General features: G+C 41.2%; 1 protein-coding gene across 9 annotated transcripts in view; it reads left to right on the top strand.

Moving 5' to 3' along the window:
• The window catches only part of LOC139627154 (myosin IXB), a 56,326-nt gene that overhangs the window by 8,341 nt on the left and 21,342 nt on the right, over positions 1-26,643 (top strand). For all 9 annotated transcript variants that reach the window (XM_071487854.1, XM_071487855.1, XM_071487853.1 and 6 more), the window contains exons 2-6: positions 11,127-11,350; positions 11,525-11,744; positions 12,130-12,639; positions 23,111-23,205; positions 25,837-25,899. In XM_071487854.1, the coding sequence (XP_071343955.1) occupies positions 11,190-11,350; positions 11,525-11,744; positions 12,130-12,639; positions 23,111-23,205; positions 25,837-25,899 (1,049 nt within the window). In that variant the 5' untranslated portion in view covers positions 11,127-11,189. The remainder of the gene's footprint in view (positions 1-11,126; positions 11,351-11,524; positions 11,745-12,129; positions 12,640-23,110; positions 23,206-25,836; positions 25,900-26,643) is intronic.

Below are 26,643 nucleotides of genomic sequence, written 5' to 3' on the forward strand. Positions count from 1 at the left end.
ATCTCAGATTATGCTTTTTTCCCTTTGTTACTCTTTTTCATTAGACATCCCTCATCTCAAGTACTTTATAGTTATCCCTCCTGCTCCTTTCTGTCCTGCTTTTAAATTCAAGATGAGGCCAAAGCATGTTTAAAATGTAGGATGGGTAATGTTTCTAACACTGAAGTGATTCCCAGTTGGTAGAGCATGGTGATGACATTTTGATGTTGATGTTTCAGGTTGAGATTTTAGCATTGCTTCCTGGACTTTTTTATTTTGCAAGGATCAAAGAAAAGTGTGTGTCGCTTTATATGTGTGGCATGTATAATCGGCGGCAGGGGTAAGGGATTTTAAATAAGTATGAACTTGGTGCAGTGACTATTCTGGTGTTACAATAGAGTCATGTGTTTGGGGAAGTGTTTTTGGAGCAGACTAGCCCACATGAGTGAGCGTGTACAATAATCCCCTCTGTCTGCCTCCTTCCCCTTCCTTCCTTTTCTCCTCTTCCTGATTTCTGCCTGCAGCTGCCCCACATCTCCAGATGGTGCACTGTATGTTTGTGTGTGTTGGTGCATGTGTTTTATCACACTCGGGAAGGAAGTGTTTTCTTAACTGGAGACAGTCCTTTAATCATCTTTCTTTAAAATGATTGCATATGCGGTGGGTGGACAGAATAACATGAGGAGCTGGTCAATGCATCCCAGTACAGTAACCTCTGGCCCAAAGAAAATGACCAATCAACCATTATTTGCAAAAACCTACTTTTACAATATCTCCACAGGAACAGTCATGTAAACTCGCTGCCCATTTACATGTAAAATAATCCAACTCAGAATTATTGTTAGTTTATTTGTCCTTGAGGAGAATATTCTTTTCCACAATAGGTGCAAACATAACACAAACAATTACGATATACAGATTTATATTTATACAGAGTCATACATGATTGGCCACAGAAAACAACTTTCTCAATTACCGTAAGTGTTTTCGAGCTAAAACTACATTTTGTTTATTGGGCTGTTGGAAGGCCTGGTGAAGACCCAGTGTACATGGATGTGGCTGATTAATTTTCTGATGATGATGATGATGATGATGAACTAACTGGTTAATTGACAATCATTTCAGCACTAAATCTCTTAAAAAAGTTCCCTAATATGTTTCAGCTTCCTGACCAGCAATCTGCACAAACTACCATTTGCTGGCTATTAAAAAAATTGTTGAAGATAATATTATTGCCACAAGTGTTAACAGCAGAGTTAAACCAACAATTCTCTGACACAATCTCTCCAAACATTGAAGAGTTTTACAAATTTTATTGGAGAATTGTATTGTATCATACTGGTATTTGTTATTTTGTTCCCAACCCAAATCTCTGTAATACTAAGGAAGAATATACCAGTGTTATACATGTTTTCACTATAATGTATTTGTCTACCACTGGTCTAAATGTCTATTAGTCCAATATGGTTTAAATGACTGGTCCAGAAAACTCTCCGGAATCAGCTGTCACCACCAATGAGTGAGGAATCCCAAAACAACCAGTCGGACTGAGCAGAGACTTCTGGGTTGCATTAAGTCAGACATGCTATGGCCTCACTGGTCTGGTGTATTTCATGTGGACATTGCTGCTTTGAATCTAGAGTTTCAGCTCATCACTGATTGAAAACATAAATTTCTCTTCACTGTCTTGGTTGCTATGCATCGTCTTATCCCTGCATTAACCTCTAGATGAAGGAACCTTGGGACTTGAGTCTTTGCAAGGCACATCTTCAAGGCTGGGATATTATTTGAGGAGAATTTGCATGTAGTGTATATTTGCATGTCGCTTTGCTATGTTGCAGCACTCCAACAGGTTTGGACGAGTTTGAAATACAAAACATTCAATATTTTGTGATTCCTTCAAGTCTGTTTTGATGGCTTTTCTGTTCTGCTCACTGGGGCTTGCCCTCTGGACTGACTGATTGGGTGGCAGTATAGTAAAAGGGCATTATATGTAAACCAAAAACACATTGGCTTTTATGATAAGCAGAGTTCCCTGAAGACTGAATTTCTCTACTCTCGTCTTCTCAGTGTGGCTTGGCATCTGGACTGTGTTAAAGCAGAAGTGCCAAATGTTAGGCAGTGGGGAGCAGAAGGGGGTGACCAGCAGGGGGTTGAAGGGGAGGCATTGGAGGGTAGTGTTGGGGTGGGGGGGTGGGGGGGGGGGGTGGGGGTGGGGGGGTGGGGGGGGGGGGGAACGGTGGTATGACAGAAGAGATGGAGGGAAAGAGGCACAGTTAAGGAACCAGTTAAAACCAGTTAAACCAGTTAAAAACACAGTGTTACAGCAGAGGCATATGGGTGGCGAAACATGGGGGAGTAGTGTAATGCTGTACCTGGGCCTCTTGGATTACTGACCTGCTGTGAAATGTACATAAAGTAAGAGTTCATAAAGCTGTGGCTGAAACTAATGTTGGATTGCCTCAGGCAACAGCAGAACGGGCTGACACACAGAGGCGTTAGAGGAGTGATACAGCCATGATTTCAAGTTGTTTTGAATTAGGTTGTCCCATTTGTTTGCAGCCAGCCCCAGCTGTTGAAGTTTACCCCGCTTGCTTGACTTGGAATGATCTGTGTGTGATACGGGGGTCATACCTACCTCCGAGGGATGCCAAACGAACAGCAATCTGCTCTTTGTCAATACATGACTCAGACGCGTGATATTGGGAGTGGAGGATCAATACAGTGCACTCTGATGACCATGGTATAATTGATTACCACTATCCATCACGGTTATGGTAATTTATTGTGACAGAGCTTCAGCTTATTTATGGTTTGGAAAAGCAAGTGGTCACTGTGATGGGGGAGATAAAATGGTATAGTTTATCTTAGCTTGGCTTCAATTTACGATTTCTGATAATGTCTTTCTCTGCTTTTTTATGTTCCTTTTCTAGCAGCTTAATTTCAGCAGAGAAGAGGATTTTGACCATGAGCTTGGGCTCCATATTGAATGAATAGGGTAATATCAACAAGTCAAAGACGGGATCCCTGCGGCTCCTCTCTCCTTTATCCTCTTCTTTAGACGGAGGCAGCAGATGCTCCTCAGCTCTGGTTTTATTGTTTGTGGCTGGCCAGCCTGGGAGCTGACTTAAAGACAGGGGGGAGGAGATGAGCTTTTAGTGCCCTTTTTTCTTCTTTTTCCTTCACTCTCTCTTCACAGTTCTCTCTCTATCTGCATTTGTCTTATTATGCCCAGTTGGTGTCTGCTGGATGAGTTAATTCCCTGATTGAGGTTTTGGTCTCTGTAAACAAAAGGCTGCATCTTTCAATAGGCCACATGGCTCAAGTGGGAGGGCTCTGATCCATTCACAGACACACATTTTGGCTGCATCTGCACTTCCTATAGAGGCTGAACCCAGAGGCTGATTTACCACCACTCAGCAGCAACAGGAGATATCTCTCTATCACACAGGTCCTGAGTGCATTTATGAATCCTAAGAGAATACACACACACTTACATGGGCTGAAAGCCACAGGGAGTACACACACACACACACATACATACACACACACAGGGTGAATCTGTACTTCACTTGCCTGTGCTTCTCATTGTGCCCAGAGGACAATGCAGGCTGCTTTGGCAAAGAGCCAGGCCCTCTCATCTCCATTAGGTCATGCAGAGAGAGTTGTAGTGGTGATGGATACTTCAGTGGCCCCAGTTCCACTTTCCACGGGGAGAGGATGGGAGCTTGGTCTACAGCATTGCAGCCGTGCACACAGATGTACCCTAGAAAGAGTGAAGGTGGACCTGGGGATTTTGAAATGTTTGAAATTTAGTTTAAAAACAAAATGATTGCATTTAACTTGAACACAGATGTTCAAATGGTTAACCTCCTCAGCCCCACAAAGCCTTTGGCTGGTCCATCATTACAAGCACATGTTGTTGGAACAAGCGTAGTCTAAACCCACAGAACTTTATTTAAATTCTAGTCATGGTCTCAAGATTTCCAAGGATATCAAAATTTTAAAAAATGGCAAGAAAATGGCTTCAACAAAGTCCTTGAACAAGCTATATATTTAGGAATGTGATATTTGTCCAAATGAGGAAAACATTTTATTTCACTTTGAGGCAATTTGAGGAGGAAGAATATTAGTAACATTTGTACAGAAGTTCTTGTCTCTATACTTACACCTAACTTGCTCATTCACAGTGAGTCATAGGCAGAAATGTCTTCTTTACAACACTCACGATGGGGAGTGCAGCCTTGAATTTACTCATTGCTCTTGTCAGTACAGGACTAGGTCCACCAGAACAAAATAGAAGAGATTCCTGTAGCTTTTTTGTGTCATTGTTATCTTTCCAATTACATTAAAACTGCTGAAGATGTTAAAATAGCTCCTACAAGTCCCTTACTTTTTCCTCTCTACATCTCTATATACTTTTTTCCCTCATTAATATGTTGTTTGTCTTAGACTATGACTTGGTAATGCACATAATCCTTTTTTGGCAGGACTTTTAACTTGAAACAATTACAGGAAATGTTGAGTTTGTATTAACACGTAATGCAGTAACTATAACAAGAGTGGCAGGAAACAAGGCTTCATACTAAAATACCAGTATGAATAATTATACATATGACACAGGGAATTAGAAATGAAGCCCTGCCTTTAATGCAAATCTGCCTCAAAGAAAGATGTGTTACTTTCTGCAGTTGAGGTAAATAAAGGCCCCGGTCACCTTTTGAGTAAATACATGACTTGAAAACTATTGTGGATCTGAGAAGAAGGATGTGTCCTATGTGAGAGATAAAATAAGAAAGATATCCTGTCCGTCCTAATTTTCTCTCCCAGTCATCATTTTACAAGTACCGGCTGAAATTACAGCACACTCTTTGTCTTTCACTTATGTGTTTGGTGATTTTATCAGATGATGTTGCAGTTATAAAATCTGGATTTTATCAGTGCAGAGCATCAGCTTGAAAATGGTTTGGAAGTTAACATGTAGTCTTAATGGGCTGCATTTCAGTCACTATTTCAAACCTGTTCCATTGTCTGACAACAGAAACATATAATGAGAACAGCTGTGTTGGAAATTCAGCTGTATTAAAATACTGTACATGTCAGCACAGAGTGAAGGAGAGTATCAAACAGATAAAGGGCTGAAACCGCCTGACACTAGGCAGAATGCAAATAGTATGTAATGGTGTCAGTTGTTTACAGCAGTCACACAACAGTTTTCAACTACCTTCTCAATTTCACACATTGACCACAGGCGTTCCAGCTATATACTCAGGTTTAACATGATCTAACTAATAATTTTCTTTATTGATTATTCTGCAAGTCAACATGTCAAAGCACAAAGATATATATTTATCACAAGTCACCTACTACTTGTCCTCTCTGTCAAATAATTGTACAGTTTGGCTAATATTGTGCAGATGTCCACATCTAAAGATACTGTACATAATTCCACATTGGTGGAAATATAAACTGTCCATGGAAGTGTTTGCTTTACAGATTTAAAAAAAATTAGGGACTGTAACAGCCTTGTAGTCACAGCCATAGTCATGTCAGTGAATAGTTAAGCCCATGTTGGGAACTGCTTTTAGCCCTGAGTCATGAGATTTAGTCCTCCTGTGACGCTGAAGAGGAATGCTTGGAGTCACCATATCTTTGGTCCGCACACACTGTTGACATCATAAGTTACTTCCTTTTGGTTCACCTCTGTCTTTGTGTGTGCAGTAGAGTGAGAGACATATGAGGGATTAGGGAGAGGTGTGAGGAGTCAGAAAGAGAGTTGACAGTGAGAAACAGAGAATATTCCAGTTGAAGTTCATTGACCCTGTATGTGTCACTGGGTCATTCACTTCCTGCCAGATCATGGTCAGTCAGTGGTGTTTCAGCACTGACTGGCTGCTCTGTTTACACACTGTATGTATATGAGTCTGAGTGTGTGCCACTCTTGGGAGGTCCATTAGGAAGAAAATTTACTGTCTGTAACACAGACTAAGAGCAGAACACTCAAGGCTTTCACACATCTCTAAGTGAGATCATAAACACTACAACAACTGGCCATATAAAGGCAAAATATTTCTTTTCTTTCTCCACTAATTGGCACTGTAGACTTACTACCGCTCCTCCTCTTCCTTCGTCCTCTCTGGGTGGAGCTTTTCTGTATTTCTTTGAGGGTGGATGAGGAAGATAGAGTAGGAGCTGGGAGAAAGGAGAGAGTGAGTAAGACCTGGTTGGCTTAATTCACTCTTTCACAAATTGTCAAACAACTCCCTCTCTTACTGTCACTTCAGCTTCAGTTATAATGAAGTTGAAAGAGTGCTTCTTCTATGCAGTTTTTTTCTTCCTCTTCCTTATTTTGCAGTGAGGTATGTGCCCACTCATTTAAAATTGTGGCCATTAGAATTATAGCATATAAAATGAATATTTAAACTATAAAAAAATAATGATGTTGTGGTCATACCAGGGCTCAGGGAGATACTGAACCCCATACAACTGTGTCTAATTGTTCCCTTGCAGCAGAGGATTGACAATCAGTGCCGCAGTCTGGACACGAACATGTGTGGTCTAAGAGAAAAATTAATGAGGAGAAAAAAACAAATCTTATTTCTCAATAGGTGGTTATAATTGTACTCAATTCAATTTCCCTTGTGTTGATAAATCAGCTGAGTAACATTTCTGTATACAGGCCAATCCTACATCTATTTTCCTGAGTGTACAGTGGAATTAATTTACTGAAAGCTTCTTCTCTTTGATAATTAGGGGTTAGGTGGGATGAAGTTAACAGGGATGAGTAGTGCCTCTTTTAAAAAACGTCTGGTTTAAGGAGCTTGTTAGCTGTTAATGCCTCCTCCTGCTCACTGGAGCTAAAGGGCCCCTGTCTCCCCTCAGCTGTAGTCCTGTGCTCCAGTGTCTTCCCATCCGCCCACAATAAGCAAGTAAAGTGCCAGGCTAAGCCTACGCGGAGCAGACAACCCCGGGTCTTATCTGTGGAATGCCGGGCATCCTCACAGAGGATCTCCTCTGCACGCAGGAAGCTGTATTATCTCAAAGCCTTCGTCTCCTTTGATTGTCCCCTGGGACCTCCCGCTTTTCTGTCTCACTTTTAGATGTTTACCTTTCTCACTCTCTGCCTCTCCCTCTGCCTTCCTCTCTTTTTCTTTGTTCAATTTTCTCTCTGTCACTGCCTTTTTATTCCAGCTTTTTTTTCTCCCTCTGCTCAGCCACAATTGAGATAAAATGCTTTATGTCGTTCACACAGATGCTGTAGCTTTGTATTTGTTCTTTTGAAACTAATAGACAGAGCAGCTCAGGAGTTAAAGGGAGAGATTTAAACCAGACAGAGTCCATGATGGAGGATAATGATGATGCTGTCTTTTGTGGTCTCTGCAGTTTTGCATGCCTTGGCATTTTACTGGCTTGCATGTTTTTGGGACTGTGGTCAGCTAGCCTGGCAAAGGCACAAGCTCATGAGTCTCAAGTTGCTCTATTTTTCCTCTAATTCTCTCCTCTGACCTAAATGATTCCAGAGTTGGCTTTGTCAAGATATCCCTGTTGTGCAGTTTTGTACTTGATTCATTTGTAGTATGTAGTGCACTCAGTCCTCATGGATGTGTTAAACAACAATTAGCTGTTATTGCTTTTGATGAATAATTACAAACAGACATTTAAAAAGATAAATAATGCTCATGCATTATAGAGGCAAAAAGAAAACAGTATCGGAAACAAGCTTGGACAATCAATTAAGGCAAACCCATTACTAGCAGCACTATGTGGATTGATTTGATGTCTGTTGTTGCTTAAGTGTAGGGTTATTCCTTTGAAAGCTGAGACTGTGTAGAATTATTATTTAATCATCAAAAGTTCCTATGGTTAAACAGTAGAGGAAGACACACAGCATTATCTTTGCTACCATCAACTAGATATTTTTTCACACATTTGAAATGAGCTGTTCCCTTATCTGAGCTAAAAGGTTAATTTGTAAAATGACTCATGATGACTCAGTCACTGTAAAGTTTTTGTGAAAATAAACCTTGTAATGAGGAAATGGAGAACTTCATTTCATAATGCATGCAAATGTCTGCGAGACCTTCTTTTCCCTAGGCCTGCTTATTTTGGGCATATCTCAGAATATAACATTTCTTATTTTTCAGGTTGAGAAAATAAACTTGTCTCTGCTTGAATGATAAAAGTGATAAACTGTAGGCTTACAGGACTCGACCCTGGATCAGGTTACCAAAGCAGTGCAGTCTGCCTGCCATACAGTGATTTAAACCAGGTTCCTGTTTCCCCAAGGGGGGCTTAGAGTTTACACAGCATGCATTACTGATGCATAGCCATGCTACATGATCCATCGCTAGACCAAATCTTACCCAGCTGCTGTCTCTGGGATTTACATGTATAGGTCTGCATTCATTTTTGCTACAGGCAACATTAACCTGGATCATATTCCTTTGGCTATAGTCCAGTTTGATGTTAGACTGAATCGGAACTGAAATACCTCAGCACTACTTCAAAGAGTTGACTTGAAACCAGTCAGAGGTGTTGGCCAGGCTTTCTGTTTAACGGTGATGATGTAAAGCTGTCATCATGTCAGTCTGGCAAAGTAACCACAGCAACTGACACTGTCAGTAATTTTGGTGTGGGGTAAAGTGAACTTGCAGTTATACAAAGAAGTATGGTTGTACAGTGATCTGAGCGCAAATTACAGAGCACTAGCCATACATGGTTTTGTACTGACACTAACTACTGCACAGTAGATTGTGGTGTGGAAAGCTGCTGCACTTGTCTGGAACCAACTGTTGTTTCGTGTGCAGGCTGCAGATAGCTATATAGTCATAAATCAGTATTTTTAAAGTGTAGTCTTCTTCAAGACCAACATGTGATGTCATTGGATGTTCATCATGCTGTGAAGGTGGAGTGATTGAGTTGAATGACAACCTGGAAACTATCAGATATTCATGGTGCATTATTGCCCATCTCTCCTTTTAAACAGTGCACTAGTTACATGAGGGAGTTCTTAAAAAAACTGGTGCTTGACCTTCTTGACTCCAGTGAGTTTTATGACATGAATCCCAGTCTTGTGATTCATCAGTAAGACATTCATCCTTTAGTTTATTGTAATTTAGCTCATAAAAGAGTCTGCTATATCCTCATGGAAGCTTCACCACAGTGAGGAAATTGGTGATATCCATAGTAAGGACTGAACAAACCTCTACTGTGTTCTTAGTTAACGGTCTGCTCAGGGCTCTGTGATGTTTTAAGACCTTTTGCATTGGGACTTTGCCAGGCAGAGAAAATTGAGTTACCCATGGATGGAGAGTTGAGTTGTTGTGGTGAAGAATTGCTTAATACTTTATCCTGCCACTGAGTTCTACGTCACACATTACTGTAGGTGTCTTGTGTGAGAGTAAATAGTGTGCAGTCATTACACTATTTGTGGTTTACCCTAAATGATCTCTGTTTTTTGTGTCTTGGTTGCTATCATTGAGCGGAAGGCTTCAATTTCTGTGCAGCAGCTGCAAGTTACGGTAAAGTTTCAGTGGATGTGATAATGTACTGCGGTGTTATGAAATACCAGTCTCCGCCGACACTGATGCACAGGTCTGGGCTCTGTTCAAAGGCTCATGTACTTTCTACAGCAACAACAATACAACTCTTTATTTTTTTATTTTGAAATCGAAGTACAGTTTAATTTAGTTTGATCTGATGACTGATTCACTCCGAGTTTGTTAACTATCTGAAAATGTGTTTGTATATGTCACATATTGTAGGGCTATATTTCCATATTATTTTTTTCCATATTATCTTTTTTCCTCACACGTGGAGAGAAAACAATTTCTGTTTTGAAAAAGAAAGAGCTGTATTAGAAGTGTAGCTTTCCCTGTTTATTCAACTAAGGATTAAAATGTTGAGGTATGACTTTAGGCATTTTATGGATGAGATAAGACCTGACTGCAGACAAACAATTTAGGCCTTCTGTCAGGTATCTTGAGTGATTATTCTCCTTCCTGATGTAATGCAGATACTGCTATGGCAATGTTCTCTCCAATTGGTTTTGCTCATGTAATCATTTCATTTCATTATTCAGTCACATGTACCGTGCTTGCATCATAACTATTAAAATGATCAGCTGTGTACCGGTGGTTTGCAAACTTAAAACACCTCTGACTCATATGATAATCTTGCTATATGTAAATAGCATTTGCAGGCATTTGATTGTGAAATAGATACAATTGGCAGATCAACACATGCCTTTTTGTGTAATCACTGAGCCTGTTCTGGAATCAAAGTAGGCCTATAGACATTTCTTGATGCAAGTTTTTCAAGAATTAAGTGAAGTGAAGACCTATAATGCTAGCATTTTTTACTTTACACTTGTCTTCACATGAGGTGCTGCTGAAGTGATTTCTCACCTTTATAGTCTTTGAATCCTTACTGGATTTCTCTTCTGATGGTTCTGAAACATTTCACTGGTGATTGGTGTATTTTTCATATCAAGATTAAGTATATTTTACTTGAGCACATTGCTCACATTGCCCGGGAGTTCTAACTTTTTTGATCTGATTACAGGGTAAGAGGCTTAGGCAAGTACATACCTTGATAGGAGACTGGGCCTCACAGATGATCTGTTGCTTATTTATAAGGCCTGTCTCCTATTCAGCTGTTTCAGATGCTTGCCTAAGCCTCTTTTCTAAGGTAATCTGTGACACATCTCTGTTGCATTATATGCAGAATCCAAAATGCGGAGGGTCAGATGCCAGGGATGAGCTTCCCATGTGGTTTGAAGCCTTGTTTGAAAATCAACTATTTTGTTTGAATTTTCAAATGGTTACTCAGAGCTGCAATGACGCACTGTTTAGGCTTTTAGAAAGCTGTAATGCTTAATATTGGAAACTGTTCACTATCTAGGCTGTCTTACTGTGTTTCTACTGGCAATACACCAGTGTGTATTGGAGTGTTTATTAGGATTGGATAGATAACTGTTGGCATGACAGTCTTCTCCCTTTCATCCCAGATGTTTTAACTATACTCTGACTTGTGTTTCCCTTTATTGTGGTCCAGTGTGAATATTCAAATTTGGCAGACTGATAATAGTTATTATCACTATGAAAGTGAAAAGAACTGCCATTGATCAATCAACCTGTCGTTTTCAGGTGCTGTGTGGTGAGAGGGAAGCAGTGGGTGCGGCATGCTGAGGCCACTCCCACTGGCTCAGGATGAGTGTCAGAGATGGCGCTGCCACCATGGCAACGAATGCAGGTGGAGGAGGAGGGGGAGGAGATGGGCCAGCTAACCCTAACGATCATGATGGCCGCTCATACCTGCTGCAGATCTACCCACGGCTGGCTGCCCGTCCCTCCACCTGCTGCAACCTTAGGTGAGTGTTTCACAGTGTTACTGCTAGAGAAGGTTGAAGTAGCATTAACAGTTTTTAGCTATGATGTTGTTTGTTTGAGGACCTGTTCATTTGAAACTACATTTTTAGTTCCAAATGTATTAAATAAAGTAACTACTGTAAGTCAGCACTGAACTACTTTTATCTACCCATCAGAGTGCAGAAGGATGCTACAGCTGCCTCTGTGATCTCGGACGCTGCCACGGCACTGGGGCTGGACCCTGGCCGCCTGTATGTGCTGGCGGAGGTGAAGGAATCTGGAGGGGAAGAGTGGGTGCTGGAGGCCGGAGACCTGCCAGTTCAGAGGTTTCTGCTGTGGCCTCGGAAAGCCCAGGAGCAACACCCTCAGAGCCTTGGCTTTTATTTCTTACTACAGGTAGAGTTGACTCAGTTCACTTTGCTGTCAGACATGGTGGATGTGGTCCACCAAAAAAAGTCCTCCCACTGTCTGACTATTGCATTCTGCTTCCTTCTGCTCTCTCTTCCTCTTTGTTGCCATTTTGAGTGAGAAACAAAAAGAACTTGTCAACCGAGGTAACTTGTAACACACAATTGATTGAAAAATATAACACAAAAAGGAAAGTAAATTTGATACGTGAAAAATGTTTTCCAATATCTTTTCACCTTTCTTAGGACAATATATAACTGGAGCACCTGTGAGTTCAGGGTCATTTGGGCTTGTCCCAGAATATTTCAAGAAAGACACTGTGTTTGCAGTTAACTTTTTCACAATCTTTTTCCCTTTCTGTTCTCTGATCCAGGAGAGGAACCATGATGGCTCTATCCATTATGTCCACCTCCCATCTGTATCTAAGGAGCATGAGGCACAGCGGCTAGCCGCCAGGGGCTTCCTTCCCCCTCCACAGGATGACTTTGCAGACCTTTGCAACCTTCCCATCCTCAATGAGGACAGGATATTAAATAACCTGCGTACACGCTTTTACAAGAAAAAGATCTACACCTATGCAGGCAGCATCCTCATCGCCATTAACCCCTTCAAGTTCCTGCCCATCTACAACCCTAAGTACGTCAAGATGTACGAGAACCACCAGCTGGGCAAACTGGAGCCTCATATTTTCGCTATTGCAGATGTGGCCTACTATGCCATGCTCAGGAAGAGGGTCAACCAGTGCATTGTCATCTCTGGGGAAAGTGGCTCAGGCAAGACCCAGAGCACCAACTTCCTGATCCACTGTCTGACTGCGCTCAGCCAGAAGGGCTATGCCAGCGGGGTGGAGAGGACCATACTAGGGGCTGGACCAGTCCTGGAGGTAAGATGCTAATTATGTGACAGTGGGGTTGAAAAGTTTCCGGCCAGTGTCTACTCCATCACTTGTTTTGGCTCACAACAAGACCATTTTGAGGCATTTGGCTGTACTGCAATAGTCGGGCCAGCCCTATAACTGTGAAGGTCACTGACCAACTGACTGAAGTTACACCATTGGTTGGCCGGCTGATTTACTGACTGTTCAGACCCCTTTAATTACTTATCAAAAAAGAACCTAGTGACACATCGAGTGACTTTTTGTACAAAACTTAGCAACTCTTCGTGGAAGAGAGTTGCCAGTACTGTCGTGCAAGGTCAGGCTTTAATTAGTCTTTGATTAAGTCCTATCCAGCAATGACAGTGCTTCCTCAAAAGTGACTAAGTAACTCCTTATGCTGCCATGGCATGCCATGCAAAAGCGCACTCTCACACACAGGCAGAGGATGCAAAATACACTGAGTTGTTATATTTTTAGATTATTCTAGGGGACAGTAATTATAAAACATCATATGAAAGTATCAGATCCTATTCAGTACTGAGCAAATGTATTTACAGGCTGTGAGTCAATTGCACTTTCATACATGGGCCGAACGGACAGGGCATATGGTAGTCTGTGTTAAGTGTAAAAGACTATAATACAAAGGCTATGGTTTACCCAGAAAGAAGAAATGAAAAAGAGGATGGGAAGTTGCGCCATTAACTCTTTCATGTGGCCCCTTGTCTTTGAAAATGCTGTGGGAACCTAAAAAAGATAGGGCTGTTTCTTGGTTCTCTATCTCTTAAGTACTTTTGAGCAAGCACTGATGTTTCTGATTGTGTATTTGTAATGCAAATGCTAATCGAGGTCTCTTTGTCTAACTGATTGTGTAACACAATTTTCTGGGTTGCGTTTCTGACCATCAAAAGATGAACAATTTGGATTTGATTTGGAGCTGTTTGTTTATTTCTTTGTTGCTGTTTCGGTCAGGTGACTGTGCTCCTCTTCCTGCTTTCTCCTCTGAGAAATTAGACGCTTGTAAAGACTTGCTCTCTGCAACCGCTGACAGGACAGAGTAAACCAAAGATACTGCCGAACTGAAACTGAAAAGTTACAGATAGCTAGTGGGGAAATATGTATCAAATTATGAAACCTTTTTTTTCATTACTTTATTGTCCTATCACTGCAGTGTTAAATACTTGTATAAGGGATTATACATTTTGCAGACTGACAGGCACACTGAGCAATGGCCTGTTCATCTAAATCATACAGACTGTTGACTTTACTTAGTTCTCTGACTAACCAGAGTGAGCAACTGTCTGAATGATACTCAGCATAAGGCAGTGCTAAACAGATGAAATTAATTCATCGTGTTGCCTATAAAATTTTAAATTATAAAAAGTACTGGTTATAATTTCCCACAGCTCAAACCAATGTATTCAAATAATTTATTTTATTTGACTGGCATCTGTCCAAAATCCCAAATGTTTCAGAAGCTGGATCCAGTGAACAACTAAAAATTATTGTTTAACGTCAACTACACACAATTATTAGTGCATAACTTGGTGTGCTAACAGGTATTTAGAAACAGATACTGTATGGGATGTTAACAGTGAGTGAAGGCGTCTGTCTGTAAGGCCTTGGAGGTTGTCTATATGCTGCAGACAGTTAAATGGACAGGGCACATTGCAAACTGCAGCTGTCTGTGTTTGGTGACAAAAGAGGCACATCTAAATGTGTGCAGACAAGTAGACATCTGTAAGCTTTTACATTGTTTAACAAGAAATGGTTGCATTATTACACAGTAATGTTCTTGCTTGAGTTTACTCCCTGAGCTACGTGGCAAAGAACAGAGCTGACTTCGTTTTGTTTATTTTTTATCCCTGTAATGAGAAACGGGGTCCCCTCCACTTTCACATATGGAAGAATTTACCTCTGGTCAAACCTCAAGCAGGATTATTATTGTGAAGTCATTTTCAGCATTCACATCTCTCCCACTCTCTTATCAGTCCATTGTGACCAATGTCTCTTCAGGACTCCATCACTGAACGTTTAACTCCACTTATAATGCATATCTTCAACACTGTGAACGAGGCTCGGCCTCTATGACCTCAGGCCATATTGTCTTTTGAGAGTGCTTCCTGTGAATGATCTAATCTGCATGTATGTTTGTGATTTGAGATATATGGAGTGATTAGAGATTAAAAAAGATAAAAATGAAGTTCTGCCTGAGACTGCAGAGTAAATGGCAGACTGGGATGTCCTCTATCTCTGCACAATCACCTGATGCAGACAAAAAGCAGAAATCCATGTACTTAGTTTCAGTTTTATTTGCCTTCCTCCGGGTGGGGAACTAACTACTCTCAGGCTAATCTGGAAGTAAATCTCCTCAACATATTTTTCTGTTTTATTTCGCAGTAGTGTGGGTGAAAATAGCCCCTTAGCCAGAAAATCCCTACGTGGAATGTGGTTTATTCAAAGTACAAAACGGTGCTGAAAAGTGAAAAACCCCTGATCTGTGAAAGTTCAGTGGAGCACACGATACTTGGGAACAGAAAAGCACAAAACAGAAGTTAGATGGGAATTGGCCACAAGCAATTGGCTTGAGTATTAATGACAAGAACACAGGGTGGGCAGCTACAGTAAGTAGCAGCCATGGTGTATCCATCCATCATCTGTCACATCCCTATCCCTATCTTACCAGCTTTCACTCACAGAACTGCTGCTCCTTTTAAGATGCATGTGAATAAGCAGCATCTGAAAGCGTCGGTCCCTTGATGTGTGTCAGTCTGTCAAAGTCTTTGGATCCAGATGGCTGATGGAGGGAAAGAGGAGGAGGTGATGGAGAGATTTTCCCCTCCATCAGCAGAGTTCTGGTCCCTTTGGCAGACACACTGCCACTCTGCTGTTCACTCCCAGAATACAGTGTGCGTGTTAGCCCAGTCCAGAGCTGTGGTTGCAGGGGCAGACAGGGCGACGGGTTCGGTCTTTGTTGGCCTGGTCAGTGGAGGAAGTGGAAACAGGATTTCATGTGTGACCAGTCTGTCAATCATCCTGGCTGTTGAACAGTTGCACATTTCCCCTTGAAGCATTATAGCCTTATCCATTATTGGGGAAAATTTCAGAGTGGAGGCTGTTGCTTTTAATGTTTTTTCCACACTATTATGTGCTAAGAGACTGTCCTGGTTGGTTATGTGAAAAGACTCTTTTGACAACACCCGGCAGCTTTTACAGCACACTCATAAGATGGCTGACATGAAACAAAAGTTTCTTTAGAGAGGAAGCAATAACTCCTCTGAAATTATGTTCCCTGCAGCCTCTCTTCATACAAAGTTTACCTGTGGTGATTCCTGCCTGACAACTTCCAGTCAAGGCATTATGTATGGAGTGTAGAATTCTATTTTTAGACTGGTTTCCTAAAATGGAGGAATTTTACTTCGAATCAGTTTTTTTTAATTCTTTTTTTTTTCTTCTTTTTTTTTTGTCCTGCAAGCTGATCAGGTTACAGTGGTGGAAAATGCACGTGTGTGTGTGTGTGTGTGTGTGTGTGTGTGTGTGAGAGAGAGAGTGAGAGTGAGTGTGAGAGTGAGTGTGCGCGCGCACGCACGTGTCTTCTAGCTATAGGGGAGGTCTTCAGGCCTGGGTCACATTTTGAGGAGATGAGATCATTGTTTGTGGTGCTGGCTGTGGGCTGTGTTGCTGGCAGATTGAATGGCCCCAACCTGAAACCACTGGAAAGCCTTGGTCCTACTTTTATCCATTGTACCATTTTTTTCTATTCTATTCTATTCTATTCTATTCTATAAATCCCCTTCCTTTGTTGGTAAAAGAGATGTCTTTAGTTTCTTCTGAACAAATAGGGCTCCTGCCTGCAGAACTGCGCATCAGCTCTAAAAGAGTATTTCACTTTTGAACTGGTCCAACTGGTTGGTCCTCTGTTACGTGGCTCTTTTGGTGTTTCTGTTTTTTTTTTTTTCTATGCCAGGCTTTGAAGCTTATTTATTCTTAATGTCAGTAAGGCCCTCCTCTGTTGCAGAGAGTTTGCTGACACATGGCAGGAAATATTTTGGAGTTATGTGTCAAAAGTGGGGAAATATGGATCAAGTTTTTCTCATCCCACTTTTTTGTATTAAGAAAACTGTTAAACAGACTTTTCTTTGATACATTTTTGAACAATATATTTGAACTTTATTAGAATTTATAATTCATGTAATGCTGCTTCCATGCTCTTAAAAGCAAATTGACAGCTTTGTAATTGCTGGGGTGAAGAAGAGAGAGAAAACAACAGCATCACAGGCCTCACAGGTTGAAAAATGCTGCTGTAGTCTCTGGAATGGATAAAAGCAAATCTTCAGATGACTTGAGTGGCCCGACTACAATATTGTATTCTAACATAAAAGGATGCTGTTTTGGCCAGACATCTCTGACCACACCTTGCTCACAAACAGTAAAATCTTTTGATTTCAGGTATGATGTAAGTCTTTTTTTACTCTCCCATCCGGTCAGTGATGTTATTGATGTTACTTTTTTTCCTTTTTTTAGAATATTAATTCAAATGGTCAGTCACTTAGATAATATAAGGCCAACCTGCTAGTTGTTACACAGTCCTGTTAAACCACTCTGGCTAAGTTCCCAGTCTCCTCCATGCCACTCTGTCTCACAGCTTCAGACAGGAAGTTCCTATCATCCGGAACCCTCTTTAACAGGAAGCAGCTACGACACAGGAAGTAGCAGCAGTAGTTCTCGCTGCCTCTAGCTCCAGAGCCTTTAGGGGTGTGGATAGACCAAAGAATTGTATTGTTGTTCAGGAAGTGCAGAGAAGTAGCTGGTCATTCTGTCTGCTGATCCATTGTTTATCTCTTAGTTATGAGTTGCACCTCTTTATTCCTCAGCTATATTTGGGCAGGCTGGGTGGCATTGTGTATGAATCTGGGAAAAGCTGACATTACTGAGTTTAAGTAGCTGCATCACACACGTGTCAGTCGTGTCACAAACACACACACACACAGTTGAAGAGTTGGACATGCGCTTCTTTACCAGACCAGATACTGTACAGCTTACATGTAGGAGCATGCTGCAGGCCACTTCAGGGTCTATTCATGGTACTGTGACCACACCACAAGCTGGAGTTTGATGTGGTACCCATCTAGACATGGGTGGAGCTGCCTGAAATGACTCCAATCTGGTAAAACACCAGACCACACGAAAGAGCAAAATCTAATCCTAACTATTCTGTTTTTTGTTTTTTTGTTTTTTGTTTTTTTTGCCTCTAGCACTTGTCATGTTCCTCTGCTTACAGTATTTGGCTATCTGACATGTATGCACACGGGGGTTTGACAAAACAATGTACAAAAACTTTTTTAAAGCATCTAATTTAGCATTGCACACTCTGTACTGAACTATTGTTTAGAAGGAGCTTAAGTAGGCTAAGTGTTGTAACATCAATACTTTTGTATATTAGAAATTCAATAAATACAAACATGGACCCTTTTCTTCTTTAAACAGCAAAGAAAACACTTTGTCAAGAACTTACAACTTAACAGATCAGAAAATTGGTCAAATTGTGTGTGATACAGAAAATGAGGTTAAGTATCTTATTAGATCCTGGAGGCCTCTCTGTAGGAGTCTGTCTGTCTAATCATCTTCTTTAGGGTATGGGTGAATTTCATCAGATGCCCAAAATGTAGATGATGCTTCAGAAGAGCTATAATTTGACCTCCATAGTCCAATGCCAGTGCACCACAGAAGTTGGTCACTAATTGTGACACCACTAATCATGTATATGCATAATGTTTAAATGTCTGTGATGTTTAGATTAAATAAGCTTTAAAGATCAGGATTGTGAAAACTCTTGTTATAGCTGAAAGATAGAGGAAAAACATCTACAACAGTCAGGAAATACATCAAATAATAAAGCTTTACAATCTCTAAGGGAAATGTAAGATTCTAGTTCATGGTCAGTTTGCAGTTCTTTCTATTTAAATGGTGCATCGTGCCTGACACCAGTTCTGCCAACATTAGTGCGTGCATGAGGTATATTGAAGGCTAAGAAGTTGCTGGATCATGTACTGTGAATACTATATTAAGATGAGAGAAGAGATGTGAGGTAATTTGGAAGCTTTAACAGTAAAGCCTTATAAATGAATAACATGAGATGGCTATTTCTCCTTGACTGTAGGGAGGTCCAACCCACAACAAGATACAGAGACCAATGATGAGTGCGGTATTTGTATAATATGTATATACTAATGTTAGCGCATGGAAGTGTCTTATTTGCTTTCCAGCCTTTGCTAATAATAGAAGTCATCTGTTACAATCAACTCTTGCATACTGAAGCAATTATTGTTTTCCCTCCCAACCTACACTACCACCACTTTATTTCCACTATGGTGTCATCTGACACAAGTTTGTTTCCACAGTAGTCGACTGCTGTGTAGCTGTGTTGTGATAACTGGCCTAATACTTTTCTTACAAGCTTTACTGTGTCAGAATTAATGGCTTTTCCATGGATTTGTCATCTATATGTAGATGTGTAAACGTTTGAGGCTGCAGTAAACAATTGTTGTTATCAATTAGTCAGTCTGAAACCCAAAGATATTCAGTTTACCATGATGTACAACAGAGAAAAGCAGCAAATCCCCACATGTGTGAAGCAACAACAAGCAAATATATGGAATTTTTGCTTGATGTATTACTTAAGCAATCAATTGTTAGTTGATTGAGTTTCTCGTGATCAAACTGATTATTGTCCTAATCCTTTCATTGCTAAAATCCTTAAATGGAAATCATTTGCTGAGGGAAAGTATAATCTAACACATCAACAGTCTTTTAGTGGACTGCAAACCATTTCCCCTGAAACGGTTCTGCCATGTAATTCTGCTGAAGACAATAATTAAAGAATTTAGAAATATTTCCCTCTGACCTTCATGCAGTAAATTCATGAAGTGGTTCAGTATAACCACATGCACTGGAGCATTCACCATTATTGAATTGAAGCACCAGCCCCTCTGAGCAGCATTGACGCCATTATTGTACCTCAAAGAATCAATTCTTTGTTAACATTTCAGTTGAGTTAAGCTCGAAGGGTTTAAGTGTAGTTGATGGGATATAGTGGCGGCTTGAGGCAAGGCCAAACATAGAGGAGGAACTGTGTAGAGACGTGGTTGCAATCAATCACTGCCAACATCATGTGATCTCACCGAAGCATTTTTCACATTCAGGACAACAACAAACAGTGATTACTTTGTCATTAATTACCACTGGTGTTTTGCCTCAACATTACAGCTACCAGTGATTATATAGGTTATTACCCTGCTGCTTGGTACTCCTGTTTAACCTGTAATTGAAGAGTATGTCTGTTTAAGTTGGGTGTAAAGAACATGACTGATATAGTTGTGAGAGTAAAGCGTCTGCTGCTGAACAAGTGAGCATGTCCACCTAGAGGTTTGATCAGTTTTTGCATGAACGCCTGCCGTTGTCCTCTCTGAATGTGGGAACTGTTTTTGTGGCAGTTGGACTATTGAAAGTCCTTTTGTGAGCGTATCCATGCTGTAGTGAGGTGTCAGTGTCAGGCCCTTGGCAGCGCCTGTGGAAACATTTAACTGAAGCTCTTTTGAGCAGCTAGACTTTAAAAGATGCAGCAATGCCTCCATCTTACAGCAATAAGATCTAGTACCCAAGCACAAACTGTAGGTTTTTACTGGTTACTAAAAGTTTTTTTTTTCTTTCTTTCAATTTTGACATCAGTAGGCATGTTGAAATCAAGCCAGAAAAAAAAATCGAAAAACTGTAATACTCTCAGATCATCACAGAGGTGACCACAGGAGGAACAGCACAAAGCTCAGGGGAAGTATAACAACTCACGGGACATCTCTGAGGAGTCAACAGCAAATTGAATTTGTTCTTTCTGTGAACATGTAATCTTGTATACACCATCAGACCATTTCCTTCCACATATATTTTTGTTTGTTCATGTTTGTGCAAGTTTATACTAGGCCTAACATTTAACATGCCTGTCCTAACATGTCTTTTTAAAGTATATAATTTATACTTTCTCATCTCTGCCCCACTTGCTTGTTGAGACAAACAGCTCATAAACTGCATTATTCCAGAGACACTCCCCTAGTTTGGTTTGTAAGGAGAAGTGTGTGTATGTGAGGGGGCTGAATGGGGATGTGAGACTTCATTCTGGTAGGTCTGGCTCTGTTGACGTGGAAATGTACAGGGGAGTGGGCTGCTAGAGGAGCCAGCTCACCACAGAAAGGTATCAGTTAAGACAGCATCGGACGTCATGAGATGGTCGTTAGATATGCATATCTGCAGTATGTGCACATGGACACGCTGCAGATTGCTGAACTGCCTTGCTTTCTGTTTCTTACCCTTACCCACTCTCTCTCTCTCTCTCTCTCTGTCTCTGTCTTTCTCGCTCTCGCTCTGTCTCTCTCTCTACTTCTCTCCCTTCCTTCTTTTTCTTCCATAAACTACTTGAGAGCTCCTGTATTTCGTAAGAATGCAGATTAGATCACGTTTTTCCACGGACACGGTTTGGCAAGCTGTCACTCCGCTTCCTCATACCTGCTGAGCTTTCCAGCCAATTAGATCACTTGGTAATGGGCATGTTTGAATACGAATGATGCTGTGACATGTTTAGCATTCCCTCCATGGTGCAGCAGCCTGGGCTTTGCAGAGATTTCCCAGGGTTTTGTGCTCCTGGCTGCAATGTTTGCAGAGCGGGGGTGATCAGAACAGTACTGGGCACAGTGGGCAGCATTGAGCAGTGACACTTCAGCACTAAAACACACTTAACTGACCTTCAAACCGGCAACAGAAGTGATGGGTTTGTACACAGGAAACATGTGAAACAAATGTATAATTTTACACATTTTATATTAAAGACGTAACTGAACATGCACTTTGAAACATATGTGTTATACACACATGCAGAGAAAAAAAAGAGAGAGAGAGAGAGTGAGAAAGTGAGTGTGGGTTGGAGCCTTGTCTGAGCAAGTCCGAATGAACTGAAGATGGATCATTCTGGTCACCAATAAGAAAAAAACTGACTATCTCTTTCATCAAGCAGCAACTCTTGCCTCATACTTCCCCCAAGTCTCAAAAGGTTTTAAAAACACATTTTGTTTGGAGATTTCAGTGCACTAAAAATAACAACAAATACTAATAGCTAGTGCCATGTTATATTGGTGCAAATGGGTAAAAAGCAAAGAAAAGTTTTAGTAAGACAAGGAAAGAGCTAAAGAACTAATCCAAGACAGGTCTGTAGAAGCAGAGGAACTCAAACTAGGTCAACAGTTCATCCTAAGGAATCTCAATCAGACCCTGTAGATGTGTGTGTGTGTGTGTGTGTGTGTGTGTGTGTGTGTGTTTGTTTGTACCCTAACACTAATCATCCTCAACACCACTGTATCAAATTCAGCCTGCAACTGCTTTTGAAGACACAATGTGGCTCCTATTTAGCATGCACTGAATCAACTTCCCCTGCAGTGGCCTTTTGTTGAGTGTCTGTGTGTGTGTATCTGTCTATCTGTAACCATGTGAGCATGTGTATCATGAAGAAAAAAAGAGTGCTATTCTGTTACCGTATCAGTGCAATAAACAGGGCCCCTCAGTTGAGGCCTGCTGGCTGGGTTAGCATTAGCCTGGGGCCTAGAGAGAAAGCCTGCTTCTTTCTGTTTCTGGTCTGACACTGCTATACAGAACGGCTGCCCCAACCTCATTTATCATCACTGACCTATGCTCTTTTTCCCTGTCGCACACACGCACAGATGCACATAGTGAACAGGAGAATGAGGGGGAAGAGGTCTTAAAGGAGGAAAGAAAAGGGGGAAAGGAAAGACAAGAGATGGATGGGAAGAGAGTGAGAGGAGGGCAAGAGGGGACAACGAGTTGCAGATGCTCACCCCCTCCTAAGACCCCTAACATACACAAACATGTACACACAAACACGTGCGCGCGCGCGCACACACACACACACACATACACACACACATAGTCCCACCCCCTTCTGTGGTCTCAGCTGCTGTTTAAAAACAAGACTTAACCCCTGGACTATCCAGTTTCTTTGTTGCCATGGTGATTTGTTGTTATTGACTTCAGTAAGTGTGCTGATAGATGTGCAAATTTGAAGGTGCACTCACTGGTGCACTTCCATATAAGGTTTGAAACTCTGCACCGTTCAGAGTTTGGTTTTAAAACATCAACAGTGAACAAGACTTAAAAACAAGCCTGCTGTGATGCTCTGAAACTGTAAACAGCTCTCTATCTGTCTTCCTCTCTGTTTTACTCAGTCTTACATTGGCTTTTACATCTTAATCAATTATATCACTGACTGATTGAAAAATAGATTAGGATACATTGAGAGGAAACTAGGCCGTGGTGATTATTGCATTAATCTGGAGAAGTTGTTGGTTGATTTTAAAATTTACTGTAAGTTTTTTTGGACTTTACCCCATTAAACCTACTGTGTTTCTGTCGTCTTTGCCAGGCCTTCGGGAACGCCAAGACGGCCCACAACAACAACTCCAGCCGCTTTGGGAAATTCATCCAGGTTAATTATTTGGAAAGTGGAGTGGTCAGAGGGTGAGTAATTAACACCAGTTGCATGTGTGCGTTTGTGTATGTGTGTCTTTGCAACCAACCCTCTCTCGACAAGGCCTCATACAATGTCAGGTCAAGCCACGTTGCCTTAATCTGCTCACCATACAGGGACATTTAAATGATCATTTTTGTGTTCTGGCACCACTTCTTGATGCTCATCATCAGGTTCTTCTACCTCTCTAAACCCTATTATCTTCCTCTTTGTTCTTTTTATGGTTGGTCATGTTGTTCCTCCTCTGTGCAGTGTGTGTGTGTGTGGACTGAAACTTTCAACCACTAGCATGTCCTTCCTTTTTCTCAGCAGTCAGACTCTGGTTCGGAGCTGCATCAAAGTCTGGTCAGCTGTGTCACTTCCTCATTTCCTCATTAGGAGGGGGGAACAGCTGTTCAATACCATGCCTTAAAAAAAGACAATACGTTATGCTAGCTGTAGCTGAAGGGCTGCAGAGTACAATCACTACACTATTCAGACTGAACACTAACAGGATGAGATTGTTGTCTCATTCGTGTAAGTGCAAAAGTGCCGTAGCAGAATAAAAATTTGATTCGAAACATGTAAATGTCTGTGATGACAGCTGCTAAACTCCACAGTAAGTGGGCCTCCCCAACCTGATTATCCCCTAATGCCACCAGGTCTCACCATGCTCTATTGAATTGCCCACCCTGAGAAGGGTCTGTAATCCAATCATGAGAGTTGATTTTAGGTGGTTGGGGCTTTTGTGTGCTACAAAGTGAACTTACTTAGACAAGGAAATGCTAAAATTGAAAATACCTCACATGGTTTACCATCACTTTATGTGCTAGTGTAACTTTCTGCTTCACAAGTAAAGTATTCAGAGGACCATCAGAGCCCTGTTCTGTGGACTTAACAAAGGCTGCCTGTCTATCTCTCCATCTCCAGTGGCAGCCATTCAGACAGTCAATAGAAGAGATTAACAAAGGGAAGGCTGCTGTTCCGCTCTGCTCTGCTTTCTGAGCGGACCCACTAACTGACAGACGGGAGGTTTTCATGCTCTCTCTCTCTCACACACTGTTGCTTACTCTGTGTGCAACTAATCCTTCTTCACTGGGATCTGAGCAAGATGGAGCAAGACCATGAAAAGCAACACCCACTTTGGTGAAGGTGTAATAAGGAGGTGGTGTGTAAGTGACAGATGCCTGAGAGCTAACAGACTTACCTCTTTGAAATATGCTGATCGATATACTGTAAAGCCCGTATGCCAGTCAGTTCCTCTGTACTTTGCTGAAAAGAGGTTCCTGTCAACAGTCCTGCAGATGTGTATTGCTCACAGATCAGCTCATATAAACAGACAAGAGGTGGCCCTTCATCACTCAGTCTTGTTGCTCAGATCCCCCCCTGAGAAAAGCATTTTGCAAACACAATATTTATATATCATGATGTAATTGTAACACAAGTTCAGTAAACAAAATCACACCCATGTGCACAAAAACGTTTGCAGGAAACACTGGTTCAGATGTCGAGTTTGGGGAACTTATTGTTTTTCAAGAAGACGCAGCATCAGGCAGTTACAGCTCTCATGGCTGATAATTCTGTGGCTATTCATAGATGTTTCAGAAGCCTTTCATACTACTGACACCTGTACAGGATACCTATAAGTGGTTCAAGAAGTATTTAATAGACAGACATCAGTGTGCTAAAGTATTCAGCCTAATTACTGTATATTACTCAGAATGCCACAAGGCATCCTTTCAGATACATCTTTAAACATATATATCTTTAACTTGCTTGGTTAAAAAATCGTCTTTACCTTTTGTATGTTAAAGTTAAATCTTTTTTGTGGGTATGTCTGGTCTTGATAAACTAAAGCAAACTCAATCTTTTTTATATGATATTCATAAAAGTAATTTTTTAAAATAGAAGTTGCAATGCAGTTTGTTCTGAGAAAAAGAGAAGGGGAAGCTAGTGGACCTGTACAGTAGATAATAATTAGTTAACTACTATATACAACTATAGTTGAGGCATCAGTTTTAGCAGATGGGCACCATGATGTTTCTCACAGCACAGCTCTATTCTTAGTGTATCATGAAGACTGGCGTCAGTGTTGTTTTGGCCTGGCTATAGAAAAAACAACTCTGACTTATAAAATCTGATCTAGACAAGTTTATGGCCTTGGCCTGTTGTAGTGGGTAAATACCACTGCTTTTAAAACAGCATATCTCATGACTGCAGTGGTCTGAAAGCATACCTCTCTCCCTGCAGCCTACCAGTCTCTTCTGTCCAAATTTACTATACAATAGAATAAAATAAATGAATACTGGGGTTGTCTTGCGTGCGTGCGTGCGTGCGTGCGTGCGCATGTGTTGCTATGCAGTGTGTGCAATGTGCTATGCTAACCATCCAGCCGTATCTGTACGCTTTGTTCACTCTTTGATTGTTCCAACCATCTGCCCTCAGTTGCCCCCCCTGCTCCTCCCTTCATTTTTTATCACAAAGCCACTTTCCCATATGACCTGAAAATACACACACACACACGGACAGAGCTGAGTGACCTCAGTGTTAAGTGATTCATTGTCATTGTTTTTCTTCTTCCTCTTTTTTCTTGTCCTATTTACTCCCCCCTCCCTGTCTTCCTCGCTACCTTTTTCTTTTAGGGCTGTGGTGGAGAAGTACCTCCTGGAGAAGTCTCGCCTGGTTTCCAGAGAGAAGAACGAGAGGTGAGGAGGGGCAGGCAGGGTCTTGACCCCTCACCCCCACTGACCTTGATGGGGCCCTCCATGCAAACAGTTTCCCCCTGGTGGTTGGATATGAAATTCAACTGAAGGCTTCAATCTTTAGTCTTTGACTTTACATGTTTATCTACCTAAACACTTGCACACCCTCATACCAACATATTCAGACACTATAGACTGAGATATTGAGATATCTATATATGTTAATTCTACAAGCATTGAGAACTTAATTTTACCCACTGACATCAAAGCAGACACCTATACATACTGTATTGTACTGTAACACTTGGTAGGACTTACACTTTGAATGTAGCAGTCATAGATCATATTAAAAGAGTCTGGTTTGGTCTTTTTTTGATTTTTAATGAGACATCCGGTTATTCCAGTTTGTGTGAGTTAAAAATTAACTGTTGCTACACAAACAAATGACAAAAAAAAAGTCAGTTTCCTGCTCAATTCGCCTTGTTGTCGCTCCCTCTTCTGTCACATCACCCAAGCCTTTGTTACTCACAGTGATATTCACTGCCAGCTAGACTCAGTCGGTTGCTACTTGTATGACTAAGATGCAAATAAATCTTTCGCGGGGGTGCATTGGTAATTGAGTCAGTCAGTCAGGGTGATAGGGAAGTGAGCAAATCCTCCACTGTGTTTTCATTTGTTATGTGATATAGATTACTGATGAATGAGTCAATAGAGGAGACTGACAGATTTGATTATGACTACCTTACA

This window comes from Trachinotus anak, unplaced genomic scaffold, assembly GCF_046630095.1.
Source record: "Trachinotus anak isolate AG129_WGS33_773 ecotype Australia unplaced genomic scaffold, CSIRO_AGI_Tana_v1 ptg000010l, whole genome shotgun sequence".
In the NCBI taxonomy this organism is placed as follows: Eukaryota; Metazoa; Chordata; class Actinopteri; order Carangiformes; family Carangidae; genus Trachinotus; species Trachinotus anak.